Genomic DNA, 20,079 nt, shown 5'->3' with positions numbered 1-20,079 from the left:
GAGTTCCAGGAAAGGCGCAAAGCTACACAGAGAAACCCTGTCTCGAAAAACCAAAAAAAAAAAAGAATGGGTGGGGAATCTGAGAGATTCAGGTACAATGCCTCATTTGGTCTGCTGAGAGATGTGATGTGGCTGGATAGAGTACCCCTGTGTGGCCCCTGGTCTTCCGATTTAGGGGATGTTCATATTCCTGGGATCTGCTAAAGGTCTTCTCAGCACTGAGAAGCACCAGCAGGTCCGTGGAGCTGACTAGCTTTCTCCTTCCCATCACTCACTTGTTTCCAACAAAGCTCCCAAATGCCCCATACCTGGGTCCAGCCCTCATGACCTTGGCTGTCTCACAGCCCAGGTCCTCCTTTCTCTCCAGATAGGCAGTTTGGGAGCCTCTGAGTCTCACTCCCTGTCTCTGTTATCCTTCACCTCAAACTTTTCTGATATTCATTCAGGAAATGGTTGAAAATGTTCCTTGTGCATTTACCACACCACATGCCTTTGGGCTAAGAGTAGGAGTAGAACACAAGGAGAATTTCAACAGAAGGCTTAAAGAGGGAGGAAGAAAGAGAATATCAAAAATCTATGGCATTTGTACATATCTCCAGGGAGAAAATACAAGCTCTGGTATACATAATAAGTCTCAGAAATTAACAACACCCAATGGGGAAGATACAAATGTGTTTCACTTATTTAACAAGTGGTTGTTGATCCAGGGGATGGCCCCATCAGTAAAGTGCTTTCTGTAAAACCCAAGGGCAAAAGTTCAAGTCCAATCACCCATATATAAATCCAGGTGGCATACATTTGTAATTCCAGTGCTGGAAAATTGAGACGGGGAGATTCTCTGGAGCTCATTGGCCAATAGACATAGTAAATAGCAAGCATCAGGTCCCCATGGGAGATCATGTCCCACAAAACAAGGAGAATGGCCCCTAAAGAAGACACCTGAAATTAATCCCTGGCCTCCAGCCCTCCCTGTACACACACATATGCATATATACCTGAGTACACACAACACTCCCCACAGACACAAACACAATACATAAATAAATGACTGATGCCTTTGTAATGATAAATTGTGTATACTTATCGCCCAAGATATATGGAGAAGATTGAAAATGGTATATGTGATTCATTAGGTTGGTGGGGCTTTTTTTTTTATCAATTTGTATGATTTCAACAATAAATTTTAAATACATGTAAGGAATAATGATGAGGCTTTCGAAATACTTATAAGTGGTATTATGGAAAGAAAAACAAAAGTCATCTCCAATGTTCCATTCCTAAATCTCCGTTTAAAGCAATCCCTGTAATAACTAACAACCCTCCTGCTTTGTTGTGTTTTGTCATGTTCTTACAGTGTGAAAGGCTGTGTGCTTGTAATTGAACATTACATGATTCACTCTAACTGTGGTGACAACAATCACTAAAACCAACTTGTAGAGATGAATGGATCTTATTGATCTTATAGGAAAGGCCTGTATAAACCCAAGAGACAGCTCAGCTTTCTCAAACTTTCCCCTTTTATACTGACTTCCAAACATGGCATAAAATTATATTAAATATGTTATATAATCTCACATCAAAGCTCTTCTATATCTAGTGTCAGAAGGATATTGATATTTCTTTTTTTATTTTTTCATTTATTTGGATCTTGATATTTCTTATCTGTGATAAATCCTGGAACCATAGAGTTAGAACTGACTAGAACTCATGTTCAGTCATGTTCAGACCAGTAACTATTCTCACCCAGTTATTTGCTTATTTATTAAAATTTTTTACATTTTTATTTTTGTCTGTGTACAATGTACATGTGTTAATGTGTGAGTGCATGTGTGTGTGTGCAGGAACACTTGTGTGTGAGTTCATGTGGAGGCCAGAGGTTGACATCAATTACTCTCCACCTTGTTTTCTTGAGATGGTCTCTCTCTAAACCTGGAGCTCAGTGCTCCAAGAACCCCCTGTGAGAGGGCTGAAGATGCAAGCCACCATGTCCAGCCTTTACAACCCCTTCTTGCTTCCAAAGCAACCAATTTACCAATTGAGCCATCCCCTGGATAGTCATTACCATATTTCTTTACATTTTGACAACGTCACACATATAAATGATATATTGTGACCATACTCACCCCTGCCCATTACCCTCTCTTATTCCCTCTACTTTCCTCTGAACCCCTTTTTCTTCCCATCTAGTCTCCCGTAGGCTACAACATTAGACAAAATTACACACCCTCCTCCAGCACTCACTGACAGTCATTAGCTCCTTAGGGAGCTAAGTAGGGTACGTCCTCGCTCCATGTTGACATCTCAACCTTGTACAGGTTTCTATAACCATTTTGTGATCACAGTAGCTGTAGCAATGTCCTATCTGGGTGGCAGCATTTCATGACACTCTTCCCAGTCCTCCATGGTTTTAATACTTTTCACCCTCTCTTTTATGATATTCCCTTGGATGGGGAGGGGGTCTTGCTATAGATGTCTCTTTTAAGGTTTTAGCACTCATATTTTTTTCCATTGAAAGGATTCCTGCATTTTAAAAATCATTCTAAATTAAGATCAATGGAGTTGTCTGACTAAAAATTATTTTGGAATAATATTCATTTTAAAATTAATATATTTTATTTAAAGTTTAATAGTTATTTCCTGGGAGGCAAGAGGAGGGAATTAATATATGAGAGCATGAAATTATTCACATTTTGCTTTGCACATGTTGCTTGAGTGTTTGAGATTAACAGTTTTTAATGTAAAAGTATAAATTTACCAGTCAAGCTAGAAGGGAACATTTAATAAAAACAATAGAATTATGATCTTGAAACTTAAGAGGTTTTTAAGTTTTATTACTGCTTTCAAGTTCTCCAAAGAGCTCCTTTGATTTGCTGGTCTATAAAATATGTCTTTCAGTTTGCTTGTCCCAGCTTGGTAAGTCACACACCACATTATGAACAAGACATTCTTTCCTCAGCTTCCCAGAGCTCAAAGATTCCCTGAGTCTTACCAAAGTGAACTAGACAATCTGGTAATGGGCCTGTGCGACCATGTGATTTGGAAATACAAGGATGCCCTGGAGGAAACAAAAAGGGCGAACCACAGCGTCGCCAGATTCCTTAAGGTACAGCTATGTGAGAGCACAGTTCTGTTCAAGTCCCCTTGACAGTGGCTGCAAAGCATCCTAAATGCCATTAACTTACTCTCTATTATGATGAAGGCTCAGAAGGTAAGACGAACACTACCACGTCTACATTTCTCCTCTTGAAATATGTTTTAATATTCATTCTAACTCAGAGGCTCTTTCATATCACATGTGCTCTGTTATCTCCTCTTGTACTTTTTATGTGGGTTGCAAAATCATTGCTTTCCAAGAAAGCTTCTTCATGCACACTTCATTCTGGTGAACCTTTCCCTTGTCCTCTGGTCTCCCCATCCCCATCAAACTGCTATCTGCTCGAATCTTTCTCTCCCCAATTCCCCATCTCTACTTTCACTGCGCCAACACTCTACTATTCCCTCCCCTTGATATTTTTTAATATTCTTTTCCTTTCAAGTAGAAGAGAAAGATGGTGTCTGTTAAAAGGGAAGAGAGTAAAGGAGAGAGGAAAATGACTCACATTTTCTACCACACTTTAAGGCCCAGAGAGTAAAGGGTTTTGTGTTGCTGGTGGCATACTGGAAGTGCTTGACAGAATAGAAAATTTGGTGAACAAATTTATATCCAGTCCAACTTGTAAGCAAAATGCATTTAAGGAAACCTCTGCAGTATTCTTCCCTTAACTGAAAGGAAAAAAAAGATGACTAAGCAATTTTCTAAGAAAGCAAAGAGACCCCATATATACTACTCTTGGCTTAGATGCTTGTTAAAAAATATGTGTTTATTTGTAGTATATTTATACAAAGGTTATTGCTGTCTATGTATAAACCTCATGTGGAGGCAATGGAAAATGTCCAAGATGAAAAAGTAAACGGTAATGGTGAAAAAGCATAGACTGATAATAAACACATATAGCTAAAAATAGCAATAACAATACTTCACATAGACTCCAGGTTGATCTACACACACACACACACACACACACACACACACACACACACACACACACACGAGAAATTTGTGAATAGAAAGATTATATTTTGTATCATAGATGTCCAAAAAATCCATCAAGCACACACACTTCTAATTTAATTACATTTTATTTATTAATTTATTAATAATTTATTGACTCGGAAGACAACAAATGCTTTTGGGATCATTGTTAAAAGTACTGGAGAAAAAGAAAGGAGCTAAAACCAGATCTGGAAAATGTAAAATTGAAAGTCTTGATTTGGCCCAATTCCAGGAACTAAGGAGCCCTGACCTTTCCCACCCCAGCATTGCCCTCTTGGTGCTGCATTACAAATCTCTTGTACTCCCAGAAATCTGTTAATGGCCATTCCTCAAGAAGGCCCTCAATGTTTCCCACTTTTGGTTGTCTAATTCCTCATCAATAGTCAGATACTGTGAATCAGAGCAGTCCTTACTTTCCTCCTGGCTGTCACAAAATCCTTTATAGGAGCAACTTAAGGAGTAATTTGTTGACTCCTGGATTCGGAGTGTCACGATCCATCTTCCGAGGGAAGGCAAAGTAGAACTACTGTTCTCTGGTGTCAGGAGTGTGTGGCAACTTGTTCACATGGCTGACACAAGGAAACACAACAGAGAAGGAAGGCCAAGGGTAGTACTTTCAGAGTCCCACCCCATCAACCTACTCCCACTAGCCAAATCTTAGGTCCTAAAAGTAAAGCTCCATAACCATTAAAATAACAACATAACATGGGTACTGATCAATTAAAACGCGATGCTCAGATCAGGGTGGGGCATTCCAGATCTAAGCCATAAAAAACTGTCCGTCATTGGTATTTAGTGATGGGAAGTTTATAAGACCATAATTGTGCCAGTTGTTTTCCAGTCAGCAAGAGGACAGACTCTATGGAAGCCCTTTGAGGGTATAAACATGCCCTGGGTTCTCAGGTACCCTCCCTCAACCTACATCATGAAACGAACCATTTTTACAGTGTTGTGCCAAAATCTTGTGTGTTTTTATTGTTCTCTCCTTAAGGCAGATGAGTCTTACACAGACCCACAGCTCAGCAAACTGTATAGCTTTTCTGTTTTTTCCCTTTCTTTTTCTTTTCCTACCAAACTGAGTCTCAACTCTTTCTGATGCACGTCTGTTCAAGTGCTCTTCTTTTGTAGCATAACGTCAAGGCAAATGTTGCTTTTCCTGTTCAATGTCCATGTCCTGCTGCCTCTTCATCTGACTGATCCCTGTTTTATTTCAACTAGCTTTTGAAAATATAATATATAAGATGGACCTCGAATATTAATAAATGTGTTTAAAAACATTGTAAACAGTAAAAAGAATTGGCTAAGCACCTTTCTACAAGGGAAGGTCTTCATATCTAATCTGTTTGGCTAGATAACCTGTACTTGGGGAATAAATGAATGTTTTCCCACAATCATTTTTACTGGTCATCATAAACCAGTTCCTACCACTAGGCTAAAGGACCAGGGTCCAGAGTGAAAAGGGAACTGATAGAAACAGTAGTATTGCCAGATGCTGAAAAGGACATATTCCATAACCATCAATGTGCCTGTTATAAATTTGACCTAAGACCTTCTTGGCTAAATTAACAGGATCTGACAACAGGAAAAGCAAGACACAAACAGCTCCCCGATAGAAATGGCAGGATCTTCTCTCGTTCTTCTTCAAATGTATGCTTCCCTGGAAGAAATAAAGAACAGTCCCCTGTTGAAGGAAGCCAATAAGAATGAAAAGACTGCTGGCCCGTTTTACCACTTCCTATCCCACCCGCAGTGTGTAGCAGATGGTCTCTACCCGAGCAACTCTGGGATCAATGTACTAAAAACAATAATAAAATGTAACCAAGTAATTAAAAAGTAGACAGCTTTCTATATGAAAGAAAAAGTCTAAAATAGCTCATTGCAAGATTCCAAGCAATATTTAAACAGCTGATAGGTGCAGATATGGAATTTCAGGCATTTATACTATCTATGGTGTTTTAATTACTTGCTATACGCAGATGCGTGTTCTAACATCCTTTATAGATTTTTTTAAACACATATCACACTTAGTTAAATATTACACTGCTTCGGTATACAATTATCTTTTCTAAAATCCCTCAAGTAAAAAGACGACTTTGGAATTTTATCTTCTTAGCGCTGCTTTACATTTATGGACCGGGGATTCGTGTTTAAGATGGTGAACAATTACATCAGCATGTTCTCCTCTGGTGAGTTCAAGGTAAGGACCAGGGATGAAAGTAATCATTTGCCAAGTCCAGCATGATAACTAACTAAGGTGATCTCTATGTGGAACACTAACCTAGCATCCACTTAGTGAGTCATAAAAAGAGGTCTATACTATCTGGTTCGGGACTTTCCTCTGTTAACAGGCTTCTTATGACTATTTTAATCTCATTGACTGTTATGGATGTTTAAGTTGTTTGTACTCTCTTGATTTAACTGTATTAGATAATATATGATTAATAACTTGTTTATTTTAGATGTCTAAGAGTTGTGTTTTCAAAGCATTCCCTAATAATCTTCTGGATTTCATTGTACTGGATTTCAAAGTACATTTTTGTACTTTGTATGTATGTACTTTGTACATACATACATATTACATTCATTGTACTCTGTATGTACATTGGTAGTTTGTATGTATGTGCTTTGTATGTACATTGCACATACCCTCTTTTTATCTCTGATTTTATTAATTTGGATCTTCTTTCTTTTATTAGTTTGGATAAAGGTGTGTTAATCGTATTTATCTTTTCAAAAGAACAACTCTTTGGTTGATTCATTGTGTTATTCTTTTAGTCTCTATTTCATTAATTTCTTCCCTGGACCTTTGTTATTTTTGTCATTTACTTTGTTGAAGTTTGACCTTGAGATATACATTGTTATTTATTTGAGATCTTTCTGAGTTTTTTCATAGATGCACTCATATCTGTAAAGTGTATTCTAGGAATAACCTTTGTTCTATCCCAAAGGTCCTTTAACTATTTCTTAAAGAATATTCAGTTGTGTTGCTATCATGCATGAAATGTGAATAATCTTCACTTAAGTATAATTATACTAGACCTACATATTTTTCTGAAGATCAAGTGGCATATTTTCAGTGAAGAATAATTAATATGTGTGTATAACTTAATTATACACTTGTTCACATAATAAAAGGGCACATCAAATACTGTTCTTGTTTGAAATGGCAATTCTCTACATTATTGAATGATGTTGCCAGAAAATAGAAGTTTAATCTTAGGTAAAGGGGTATTTTTATATTTTGTGAGCTGATAGCAGTAAATACAGTAGTGACAAGCTAACTCGCTCTTAAAGAATGATTATCTATCGTACATGAGAGAGAATATAAAACTGTTATAACTATGCTAAACATTCCTACTGATGTGATTGTCTTAAGACATGAATTACAGTTATCTTAGACCAAGTCTACACTCTGTGATTCACTGTCCAAATCCAGGTGGAAAAGACACACCTTTAAGGCAAGGGAAAATGGGGAAGTGAATGATACTAAGAACTAGTGGCATGTGAAGTTGACTCCACTTCAGATAATATGTACCATTGTCTTCCTTAACTGTGGACCTCACCTCCTCCTGATCACAGTCTGTTCTGTGATTTGAGTTGGATGCTTGAGAGAGCTCCGTTCCCATGATGCAACAGGAGTGAAGACACAATAAACACATATGAAATAAGCTAAAGGCATGACTTGGGATTTTCTCTCATAAGCTGAATGTGGCAGTTGGTCTCCTTTCCTTAGGTGGCCTTGAGCGGTGTACAAAGATCAGGAGTGTGACTACAAGAAGCAGACTCCATTAAACCTAAGAACTACTTGGTGGTCATACGGAATTAGCTATTTCTTCTTTGTGGGGGTCAGTTTGAAGCACATGCCTTTTTTTGCCTATTTTTATGAAATTCTTGATATGCAAACAATAGCCATTCTGTTTGCCTCTATTTCAGACTTTATGCCAGTATAAGTTTGATTTTCTTCAAGAAGTTTGTCAACATGAGCACTTCATTCCCCTGTGCCTCCCCATAAGATCAGCAAACATTCCAGGTAACAAGGCCCAGTGTCTTCTTAACTCCTTACATGGCCGGTCATTTGTTCTGCCTCTGTTCTCCAGATCCTGTAACAATTCTGTCTAAAAATGTAACTTGGATATGAAAGCCTAATAATCTAATAAAAGTCTAAAAGAAGTTGCCCCATATGGTTGATGACTACAATTCTGTATTTCCCTTTCCCTTTTTGTCAAAGAGAAAGCCAACAGAATCAAAGAATTGTAGCTGTTAACCCTGAGATTCACTGGACAAAAACCAGTTCTACCATTTTGACCACATTAAAGCAAGCTATTTTATTAAAATATTATATACTGACCAAGATGGAATTTGGCCAGGACCACTCCTGGAAACTTTACAGCTGAGTGGCCCTGAAACACATGTTGTCAGGGCTTATATGGACAAAACCCATAGGCCACCATCCTTTCCCATGAGGCTTTGTTGTGATTTTCAAGAACTACAACTCCCAGAATCGAGGAAGTTACCTGGTCTTCGGGCAGGTGGGGCTTACAGATTAACTTAGGGTTTAATAGTAACCTAGAATCCTACTAGCTCCAAAGGACAGATTTCCATGATTTTTGATATCTAAAGACAGGGAGGAAACGGTTGTGGGTATAATTATAGTGAAGATGATTAATTATCATGCATAATTGCATTAGAATGAAATTGCTAGAATGAGTTGTGCGAAGAAACGAAAGTTGGAAGGAAGGAAAAAAGAAGGAAGAGAGGGAGGGAGGAAAGGAAGAAGGGAGGGAGAGGAGCAGCTTTATAAACTCTTGACACTCCTAGGCCAGAGACAGAAAGAGATTGGGTGAAGATGTAAGAATGGAGCACATTTCATTTACTAAATCTGATATACATTATTACATGTAAATACTGCACACAAGATGTTTAATTTATTTTGTAAATTTAAGCCCTTTCTATGTGCTTGTGTAGGTGTGTATGGGGGGAAAAATGATAAGAGAATGTAAACATCAGAAACTAGTTGAGCAGCAAAATACAAAGGGAGAACTGAAATTGAGTCAGAGTCCTGAAGTACCTTGCTACCGACACTGTTGCCACTGCGGTGTTATTGGTCAAGAAATGAGAAAATGAGAAGGTACAGAGCCTCCCTCATACCTGTGGCAGCTTGCCCTGACACTGCAGAAAGGAAGTTACAACAGCAGGCCCGGAAATACGGTGCTGTTCTCATTTTAAACGTAGTCTCTCGACACTCTACCGTTCCTTTTCTAGTATATTGTACGCATTCCGTAGAGCAGAGGAAGAGGAGAAATCTTAGGTCAGACAGTAGCATTGGGAGGCTTCGGGTTTTTGTCTGTTTGGGATGTCCTTCTGCTTGTGCTTAAAGTATAACTCAGTAGTAGAGTCCTTGCCTAGAACATGTGAAACTTGAGGTTTGACCCCCAGCACTAAAGAAAAGGAAATAAGTAAGAAGGGGTGGGGAGGGAAAGAGGAGGGAGAAGAGGAGAATTTCTTTTTTTAAAGTTAATGCTGAGTTATTCTTGGCTAGATTCTTGGCCAAGATATTCTGGAGGGGATCAAACCTCTGTTTGGTTATTTTAATTCCAGTTATTTATTCTCAGTCAACAAAACAGAAAAAGTCCTGATAATCTGTTATACATCCCATAGTGGGCAGATTTTTGCTACAAAAATATGGCTCTCAAATACAAGGCTATGAATTAAAATAATTTTGTTCATGAAATTCTTTTGGGGAGTTGTACAGCTTCATTTTTCTTGAAAATGGTGATATAATAGCAAATAATTTGAAATACATTTTAAATTTCTATGATAAGTTAAACTAGTTGATTGGATGTATGCACGTATCTGAATTTGGATGTATCTGAAGTTATTCTCTGTTCATACTAAATCTAGATCCTCTGACGCCTTCAGAATCAATTCAAGAGTTACATGCCTCAGGTAAATAATGATATTTCATGTTACCTACATAAGCACCATAGCCGTATTCTCCTGTTAATGAGCACAGGCTCTACCAACTCCTGTGTGCTAACACAGAACCAATGTATCCAAACACATATCGGAACTTCTCTCTTGTCACACAGAATTTGATGCCCTACCTTTAATTCCTTTATATTTTATTCTCCAAGCGTTGCAAAGTTTTAACTTCCCAAGTCATCTGAAATTTTCCTCATAGGTACAAAAAATAAAGCTCCCAGGTATGCACATTTATTCCTTACAACTTGGTCTATATGACTTGGACAATGCAATACTACTAACTACAATTTCAGCGCTACATACTTGGTCTCATGATGTATTCATCCTGTCACCGAGTTTCCACCCTGTGAGGAAGATGCGTCACTTCTCTCATCTCCCCACCCCTCACAACCCCTTTTCCAGCATACTTCCTTGAGCTCACCTTTTCACATCTGCAATGAGATCCTGTGGTATCTCTGTTTTCGCTTTCACTTCCCACAGTTTCCTCTACTATTTGCAAAAAGCAGAACATCCCTCCCCACTTTCATATCTTTGGGATAAAATCCCAGCAAATATGGGGTTGCAGATGTTTCTTTAAGATACTTATTTTATATAAAAAGTCTAAAGTGGAAGATGCTGATGAGATGTGTGGAGAAAAAAGAACCCTTGTACACTCTTGGTGGGGATGTAAATTAGTAAAGCCGTAAGTGGACACAGTTTGGAGGCCCCTCAAAATAAATAAATAAATACGGAGCTGCTATACGATCCAGCAATCCCACTGGTGGGTGAATAAGCAAAGGTACTATTGCTATGTCCTGGAGAAGGCTGCACTTCTAGGTCACTGAAGTACTATTCACAGGAGACAGGAAATGGAAGCAGCCTAGGGCTCCAACTGCTAACAAACAAAATGTATCTGGCAAGGTGGATTACTGTTTTCCCATTAAAAATGAGACCTTGTCATTTGGGGTATGATGGATGGAACTGGATCTCATTCTGGTGAGTTAAGTGAGCCAGAAATAAGGACCAGTGACACTTGATCTCATTTGTATGTGATTTGAAAATAGTGGTGGTTCTGAGAGGCTCCGGAAGTATGGAGGGGAGCTATGGAGAAAGGCTGATCAAAACATAGCAAGTTCCAGTTCAGTAGAAGCTAGAAGTTCTGGTCGCTGTTACATGGTAGAGGAACTGTGGGTAACAACAATGTACTGTGCATTTCAAAAAGCAAGAAAAAAGGACTTCGAATGTTCTCATGAGAGAAAAAGAACAAATATTTAGGAGATAGATATGCTTAGCTGATTAAAACATTTTGCGACACTGTGTGTATGCATGTGGGGTGTGTGTGTGTGTGTGTGTGTGTGTGTGTGTGTGTGTGTGTGTACATATATAAACATTACATACTGCCTTGTTCATCCGAAGAAATTTTATGTCTTTTATATATTGGTTAAAAAAGAAAAAAGAAGTGTTCTGATTTCAATTCCTTTAGGTATATATCCTCAAGTTGTAATTCTAAGTGATGCAGAGGTTATGTCTTTACTTATCTGAGGAAGCCCCGTTCTGTTTTCCATTGGCTGCACCAATATATAAATCCACTTGAACAGTGTATTGAGTTCCTGCTTCTCCACTCTGTCCCTATCAGTCATTGTCATTTGACATCTAATAGTAGCCACTCTGACAGGAATGAGCTGACAGCTCATTGTGACTATGATTTGCATTTTCCTGGTTATATTAGCAGCATTAAACACTTCTCCCATCCTCTTGCTGGGAACCTGAATGTCCTCCTTAGAAAACTGTTTATTCAAGTTCTTTACCACCTTTCGAATTATTTGGGTTTGGGATGTCATTTTGTTTGCTTTGCCATTAACTTGTATAGATTACTTATATTTTATCATTTTTAAGATGAATATTTTTAAGTGTTAAGAATGTTTGCTGCGTGTACATACGTGTGTACCACCTGGGTGTCTGGTTCCTGCAGAGACTAAAAGAGAGCATTGGATCCCCTGGAACTGGAGTTACAGGTGGACCTAAGTACTGGATACAGAATTTGTATTTGGGTTGCTCCATATCTACCCCCAGTATCTCAAACTCAATCCCCACGCCTCCTCTTTAGACCACTGTATTTACTAACCCTTCCCACATGTCTGTTCCCACATACTTGTCTATATTTCAGAACTCTGTGCCATTGAACATAAACATTACCCTTTTCCCAACATCCTCCCCTATCTCCAGTGCCTCCATATACTCCCACAATAACTCCAGACCATTAGCAACCTCCAAGGTCTAGCTCAGTCTAGCCCTCTTTTCCTAGGACCTTTCTCGATTCCTGTAGACAACACATGTTTTTGTTTTAGCCCCTGCAGTGATGTGAGCAGGCCATTTGCTAGGTTGTAGCTATTTACATGCTGTGTTAGTATTTGAGTCTGTGTTTATGTAAGCAAACATTTTACCATCTGACTAGACACTCCAAAGGCCACAAAAGGCCACATCTCTGTAGCGAGACTACACTGTGGACTCCCTTTGGCTTGGGGGCAGGGTTTCTAGTAACAATCCAATTTGCCTTTTGTAATCCTAAAGTGATTATTCGGTTTTCAATAACATCATCTCCTCCTCTCAAAGATATGCCTGAATACTCGGTCACAAATGAATTTTGCCGCAAACACTTCTTAATCGGAATTCTGCTCCGGGAAGTCGGATTTGCCCTGCAGGAGGATCAAGATATCAGGCACTTAGCTTTAGCTGTCCTAAAAAATCTAATGGCTAAACATTCTTTCGATGATCGATACAGAGAACCCGTAAGTAGCCTTTCTTTCCCTCTCCCCCAAACACTATTTAATGGCTCGCTGCATTAAGTGAATATAAAACCCTTGAGTCTATTGATTTTCATGTGAACCATTTCTCTTGTCTGCCCTCACCTAGAGGAAGCAGGCACAGATAGCGAGTCTGTACATGCCTCTGTATGGCATGCTGCTGGACAATATGCCAAGAATCTACCTGAAGGACCTGTATCCTTTCACTGTGAATACGTCCAATCAGGTATGTTTGCACATCTCACCTAATTTCTTTCGTTTAAGGAAATTCTCTTATTTATATTTATGTCCTGGGTAACCATTTCTTCCTACCTATAAACGAGCTAGGCGTTAAACCACACAATCTGACAAGTATTCACATCAATACCGTGTGTCCCTAATGGCTGCTAGCAGCTTCTACCTGCCCCACCCCTCTCTTCAGAACTGTTTTCGTTCCCTTTACTCTCTGAATCACCACCCAAGCCTTCACAGCTTTTTCAGCTTGAATAATGTCTTCATGGCCTTATCTTCGATGTACAACATTCAGCTACTACTTCCCATCATCTTCTTCCCACAGAAGCTAAGTGTCTTACATAGCCAAAGTAGTCAAAGCCCCAATGCAGCCCATTGTGAGTATTCTCCACTCAGCCAGCATGGTCACAGCATAGTAATCTATTTAAGGGGATCAGAGATGTTCAGTTGGTAAAATGCTTGCATGCAAGCATGAGGACCTGACTTTGATCCACAATATCTCCATAAAAGTCTGAATGCTGTGTCATGAATCAGTAATCTCAGCACTGAGAAGGTAAAGACAGGAAATTCCCTAGAGCTCGTTGGCCGGGCACTCTAGGCAAACTTTTATGCTCCAGGTTCATTGAGAGACCTTGTCTCACAAAAGTAAGGTAGTCCAAGTAATAGTCCAAGATAAGACCTACTAAAAGTTGAGGTTGTGCCATTAAATATGTTTTTGTTTGAGGAACCTTGACCAAATCCCATCAGCATCATGTAACATGTTTATACCCTTCAGAAAGTTATCCAAGCTTTTTAGGCCTCTGTTTTCATATTTGTTTAAAGCACCTAACATAACAGGAATCCCTCATATCAAATTGTGTAAGATAAAACATTTACCACAATGATTGTAACATAACTATTTCAAATCTAGTTCCTAGTGATAGTAATATACATAATATGATGATAATTACATCTATAATTTAATACATCACTATATCAGTAATTATTCCAGCCCACCTCTGAAAGATTATCTCTGCTACATCACTTAAAAATTCCCAGAAGAGTGGGAAGAAAGAAAGAGTCAAACATTAGAGAGGAAGGCTGTGAAACGCTGTCATGTGTTGTAGCAGGAATCTTAAAAAGTTCTTGTTAATAAGACCAAACCCAAGGCCATTTATTGGGGTGAATGCTGGAAGATCAGAGAAGCAGAACAACCCACAGCCACCTTACCTTGCCAATTCCTCAGCTGATCCTGTTTCCTCAGACTGGAAGCCTCTGAGTCCTCACCCAGAATGGATCTCAGCCGAACTGCTGCTCAAAAGCCTGAATGCTTAACCAGGCCAAAAGCTTCTAGTTTCTGGTCCTCATACCTTATATACCTTTCTGCTTTCTGCCATCACTCCCTGGGATTAAAGGCTCACTTTCTGGCATTAAAGGCATGTGTCACTATGCCTGGCTGTTTCCAATTTGGCCTTGAACTCACAGAGATCCAGATGGATTTCTGCCTCTGGAATGCTAGGATTAAAGGCATGAGTGCCACCATTTTCTAGCCTCTGTATCTAGTGGCTATTCTGTTCTCTGACCCCAGATAAGTTTATTAGGGTACACAATATTTTGGGGAACACAACACCACCACAATATGTCATGGTTTTTAAACTCAGAAACTCACAACAGTTGTGATTGCCTGAATAGGACCTCCATAGGACTGAGTCAGTAAATATTCAATCATAGATGGGGAGGGGTCACGGGACCTCACCCACCCTGGGAGCTAATGGCAGTGAAGGGCTGCTGGAGAACAGGGATTCCTTGTCTTTAATGATGTAGCCACTGTTGAGTTACTCATGCTCCAGTGGCTAGCCCATACCTACTCAAGTAGCCTGTCAAACCCAGTGACTCACAAAGCAGAAACAAAAACAAAAGACATAAAAGTGTGATAAGGACTTAGTGTAAGAAGGAAACTGTAGAAGAATAAAAACTTTAAAACACTGCTTAAGAAAAGCAAATTGTGAGCACGACTATGCTTTTGCCAATATTCATTTCCACTGCCAACTTCAGTGGAACATCTTTGCTAGAATATAAAATGTCACACTTGAATATCTAATTGAAAGGGATGTAAAAGGCATGGGGACATACCATTCTGAAACACCCTAATTCTCATTCGTCTCTTCTCCACTTTGAATGCAGGGATCTAGAGATGACCTAAGCACTAATGGAGGATTCCAAACCCAGACGTCCATGAAACATGCAACTTCTGTGGATACATCATTTTCCAAAGATGTTTTAAATTCCATAGCAGGTACTCAAGACCTGCTGAGAACACTCATGTTTAACACTCATCGATGTTTACATTATACATCATAGTGCTTTCTATCCATAATTCATATGCATAATACACCTGGCAAAGTACACCACATTATATAACGAGTCTTTAACATATTTCTTTGAATGTTATCCAGTGACTTTCACTTCTACTTGGCTTAAAGAGCTGTCTGCTCAGATGTTATCAAGTTACTTCATTCTGCAAACAGTCTTTAGGATTTTGTTATGCACAGCCTCTTAAAATATAAGAGCTCTTCAGCTTCAAAGGATTATATTAAGGACTATTTTGGAAAGTCATTTTTATTTCTCATAAACTGTCAAGTTAAACACTCCTTCCCCGAATCATCTTCTGTTAAAATAAGAGTTAGCTTTGTCTATTTTTTAAAAGCATTTTAAGAGATCAAAAGAACAAGCTTTATATCCATGTAAAATGGTTTAAATTTTTCTAGACCCATCATGGCCACTGTTGTGTAATGTTTTAAGTGTTGTATGCCTTCCATGTCAATCCTAGATTTTATTTCACAATGCTTGATCCACCACAACAATAAGCAACTCTGTTTCATCATTTTAGTTCTTGTCTGTGCTCATACATCTCATCACCATATGTGTGCTGTGGCTTGTGTTTACAGCATTTTCATCAATAGCTATTTCTACAGTGAACCATGCAGATTCCAGAGCATCCTTAGCAAGCCTCGACTCCAACCCAAGCACCACAGAGAAGAGCAGTGAGAAGACAGACAACTGTGAAAAGGTGCAGTTTCCCTCTCCACCACACACATCAGGTACCATACTTGAAAGCCAGGATGCTCTCAGTCTTATTCATCCCTACTGGTCCTTTGATTCTCAGATCCCAAGGCCCTTGTCTTTGATTGGGTCTACTCTTCGATTTGACAAATTAGATCAAGCAGAAACCAGGAGTCTTCTTATGTGCTTTCTTCATATTATGAAGACCATTTCAGTTGGTAAGCAGAATGACTTCAAGTCAATTTAAAAGGAGCAAAAGAAAGAAGCCTACGTTTCTAAGAGCCTCATACCATGTTGTTTCTTTCTAGAGACTCTGATTGCCTACTGGCAGAGAGCTCCCAGTCCTGAGGTGTCAGACTTCTTCAGCATCTTGGAGTAAGTTTACGGTTGACCCAATAACTTATTTTCTGGAACTTTCAAAATAGCTCACTATACCACTCTTCATTCAAAGAAGCCTTATGGTAAATAAATATCAACAATCATATATGGAATATGTAAAGAAAATTTACTATTTTTCTTTCCACATATTTAGATGAATTATTATGTATAAATTAAAGAATGTGAATAATTAGAATGTGACTTTTTTCCCCTTCTAGTGTTTGTCTTCAAAATTTTAGATACCTGGGAAAACGCAATATAATAAGGTAATTGTTTTAAATTCCAGTAGACTAATAAAGTCTTTTAAAAATTTCATGGAGCTGTGAATATGGCTCAGTGTGTATATAGACACCCAGAATTCACATAAAGCCAGACATAGAGCATAAGTCTATAATCACAGTGCTCCTGTGAGAATTCTCTTCCTTCTGGAAGATCTCGAGTCAGATAATCTAGCATACACAGTGGTAAACAAGAAACTCTGTCTCAAACAAAGTGGGAGGTGAGAACTAACAACTGAGGTTATCCTCTGACCTCCAGAAGCACACCAGGATCAGAGAGAGAGAGAGAGAGAGAGAGAGAGAGAGAGAGAGAGAGCTTTCATTATATAGATTGGATAGATGGATGGATGGATGGATGGATGGATGGATGGATGGATGGATGGATAGAGATGATAGATAGAGATAGGAGAAAGAGAGAGAGAGAGAGAGAGAGAGAGAGAGAGAGAGAGAGAGATTTATATGGATGAAACACATCTATTTAAGGATATGATTCCTCTGTAGACCATGCTGGCCTCGAACTCACAGAGATCTGCCTGCCTCTGCCTCCCGAGTGCTGGGATTAAAGGCATGCGCCACCACCGCCTGACTAAGAACATGATTCTAAAAAGCTAAAAACAAAAATTAGTCTAGAATTACTTCATGCTGGCATCATTTGTCACAAAGACAAGAACATTCAAAGCCCTCTAATTTCCTATTCCCAGAAGAAACTGAAATGTTAATTTTATTTTTATTTTGCTTATGTATGAGGTGTTGGGCTGTATGTTTGCATGTGTTTGGATGCAACCAGAGGTTGGCATCAAGTCCTATGTAAATGCTTGAGAAGCATAGAGGCGCATCTGTAATCCCGGTCTCATGATGCAGAGATCGGGATCCACAGGCAAGAGAGCTAGCTAGAGTAACCATATTGATAAACTCTGGATTCAAGGGAAAGGACCTTGACTCAGTATTTACATAGGCATGAGGTCCTGTCTACCTAAAAATCGTATGATCTTATGGTTATCTGAGCATACAATGAAGTTAATGACAACAAGGTCAGTCACTTTCCACCAAAAATACTGAGTCAAGGTCCTTTCCCTTGAAGCCAGAGTTTACCAATATGGTTGGTTATTCTAGCTAACTCTCTTGCCTGTGGTTTCCTGATCTCTGCATCATGAGACTGGGATTACAGATGGACCTCCAGGCTTCTCAAGCATTTACATAGCTGCTGAAATTCAGAATGCAGATCCAGTGCTTTCATTCATAGCAAGCTCTTTACGAACTGAGCCATCTTCCAGCCCCTTGCTTTTCATTAATTCACAGAATATGAAATATTTTATTGTTCAGTAATTGCTAGTCACTTGGCATTCTGTTTTCATATATAAATTATAAACACAGAGTTATGATTGAAATGTGTGTTCCTTCCAGAAAAATCGCTGCAGCGTTTAAGTTTGTGCAGTCTACCCAGAACAATGGAACTCTGAAAGGATCCAATCCTTCCTGCCAGAACTCAGGTCTCTTGTCACAATGGTAATATCACCATTGCTTGATATTTGAAGTCATGTATGTGTTCTTTATATGCGAACATGCGCACATGAGGGTGGATACGCTCATACATGTACATACATGAAAACAAATGCAGTTTTCAGCAGCATTATATGTTTATCTGAAGAAACTCCTTAGATACTTCTCCAGCTTCCTCACTGACTTAAAAACAAAAACTAAAGACTATGCTTTGTTTATAGCCAGTTAAAGCCTTGATTGGAAAAGTAATAATAGGCATTTCAATTTAGCTAAGACCAAAAGGTGCACAGGACTCCAATAAAACGTTCCCTTAGTTCTGAGCAGTGTAGGAAAAAGAAAGTCTGAGATCATGACTCCGAATTCTGTTGAGTAATTATAAGATTTCCTTAGTGTTCTTGAAGCTCACGCTGTTTTTTAAAGGGTCAGGGGCCATGAAGAAACATGGGTGACCTCCCAAGTCTTCTTAGCTTACCTAGTTACTACATGATCTTCAATCTTGCAGAGCCCGCTCCCTCCCTCATTAACCTGCCAGGTAGAATCACTTGCCCTGAAATTCCACCTCCAAGGTCCTGTGGGTCTAATAAATAAAAATTATTTCCCCAAACTTTCATATGTTTGATTTATTCTTCCCAGGCATATCATAAGAATATGTGATATGGATATTTTAGAAAAGATCTTTAGGAAGAAAAGGAAAATGTATATAGTCAATAAATAACGAAATAAATTTTGCTGCCATCCATGGGGACCTGGAGAAATTGGCCTCCAGTGAGAAAGTAAATTTAAAAGATGTAATCATGAGTTTGCTTTGCAAACTGTAATACAAGAGAAGGCAAGAAAGAAATGCTTCTCATCTTTCATAGCAGTTGCAACCCACCTAAGGTCACCGAGTCAATCATGTATTATGGACAAGTTTTAAGGTTCCTGATAGGCTGGACAGACCCTGCCCCCACTGGCCCTCATCTCCTGAAACCAGGGCTTCCCCCCTCCCTCTAGACTGTGATAGGCTCAAAATCTGGGAGAAAAATTCAGTCCCCAAAGTCCCACCCATATATCTCAGAACTCATTACTGCCTGTAGATTCAGGCACGATCCAGATGTCCTAGGTCACAGAAAGCCGAAGTCTGCTCTCCAAGGCTTCAGCCTAGGTTGATCCTTTGGCTCAGCCAGATTCAAACAGCCTTGAATACTGTGACAAGGACAAAAGTCAGAGTTCCTTCTGGGGTTTGACGCTTAAAGCCATCTCTCATTGGCTGCCTTCTGCACAGAGGTGTTGTTTATGGGTAATTTACATGACAGTGAATCTCCCACCACCAGGCTACTTTTTGGACAAATGAAAATGTGGCAAGCAGGGAACATTCCTAACTCCACAAACAGGCTGGCTACTTTCTCCAGGTGGACATGCCACAAAGCACTGAAAGACACACACTCATGTTATTTTCCTAACACTGATCCCACATCAACTTCGCAAGGGGCTTGGCCCAAATAAATCGTAATGCCTGGGAATTCCCATATGCAAAACTAGACGAGAGAAAGGGCTTCCTTCAGCTATATTGTACTTTGCTTCTAAATTAAAGGGGGGGGGGGGGGGACATGTCTGCACATATGTTTAATTCTCTTCCTGCCTAGCTAGTAGTTAACTGAGCAGTTTTAATTTGTTGTAAGTCCATAAAGCAATAATGAATTACAAACAGTTTTATTTTGAGTGTCTTTTTTGGGTCTTTTTTTTTTTTGGTTTTGTTTGTTTCGGTGAGGTGAACACTTCTGTAGCTACATCTTTGCTTACAAAATAGATG

The 20,079-nt window shown here is 39.1% G+C and overlaps 1 protein-coding gene across 11 annotated transcripts in view; it reads left to right on the top strand.

Moving 5' to 3' along the window:
- Positions 1 to 20,079, top strand: part of Dock10 (dedicator of cytokinesis 10) — a 250,555-nt gene that overhangs the window by 193,680 nt on the left and 36,796 nt on the right. For 10 of the 11 annotated variants that reach the window (XM_052750000.1, XM_052750003.1, XM_052750001.1 and 7 more), the window contains exons 28-39: positions 2,957 to 3,103; positions 6,207 to 6,290; positions 8,027 to 8,123; positions 9,995 to 10,039; positions 12,668 to 12,843; positions 12,968 to 13,084; positions 15,253 to 15,364; positions 16,017 to 16,138; positions 16,235 to 16,349; positions 16,440 to 16,506; positions 16,728 to 16,775; positions 18,192 to 18,293. In XM_052750000.1, the coding sequence (XP_052605960.1) occupies positions 2,957 to 3,103; positions 6,207 to 6,290; positions 8,027 to 8,123; positions 9,995 to 10,039; positions 12,668 to 12,843; positions 12,968 to 13,084; positions 15,253 to 15,364; positions 16,017 to 16,138; positions 16,235 to 16,349; positions 16,440 to 16,506; positions 16,728 to 16,775; positions 18,192 to 18,293 (1,232 nt within the window). The remainder of the gene's footprint in view (positions 1 to 2,956; positions 3,104 to 6,206; positions 6,291 to 8,026; positions 8,124 to 9,994; positions 10,040 to 12,667; positions 12,844 to 12,967; positions 13,085 to 15,252; positions 15,365 to 16,016; positions 16,139 to 16,234; positions 16,350 to 16,439; positions 16,507 to 16,727; positions 16,776 to 18,191; positions 18,294 to 20,079) is intronic. The other variant, XM_052750002.1, reaches the window with a different exon arrangement.

This window comes from Peromyscus californicus, unplaced genomic scaffold (genome assembly GCF_007827085.1).
Source record: "Peromyscus californicus insignis strain IS unplaced genomic scaffold, ASM782708v3 Scaffold_21__1_contigs__length_65335640, whole genome shotgun sequence".
In the NCBI taxonomy this organism is placed as follows: domain Eukaryota; kingdom Metazoa; phylum Chordata; class Mammalia; order Rodentia; family Cricetidae; genus Peromyscus; species Peromyscus californicus.
Note: the sequence above shows the minus strand (reverse complement) of the source record. Positions and strands in the feature narration are given on the sequence as shown.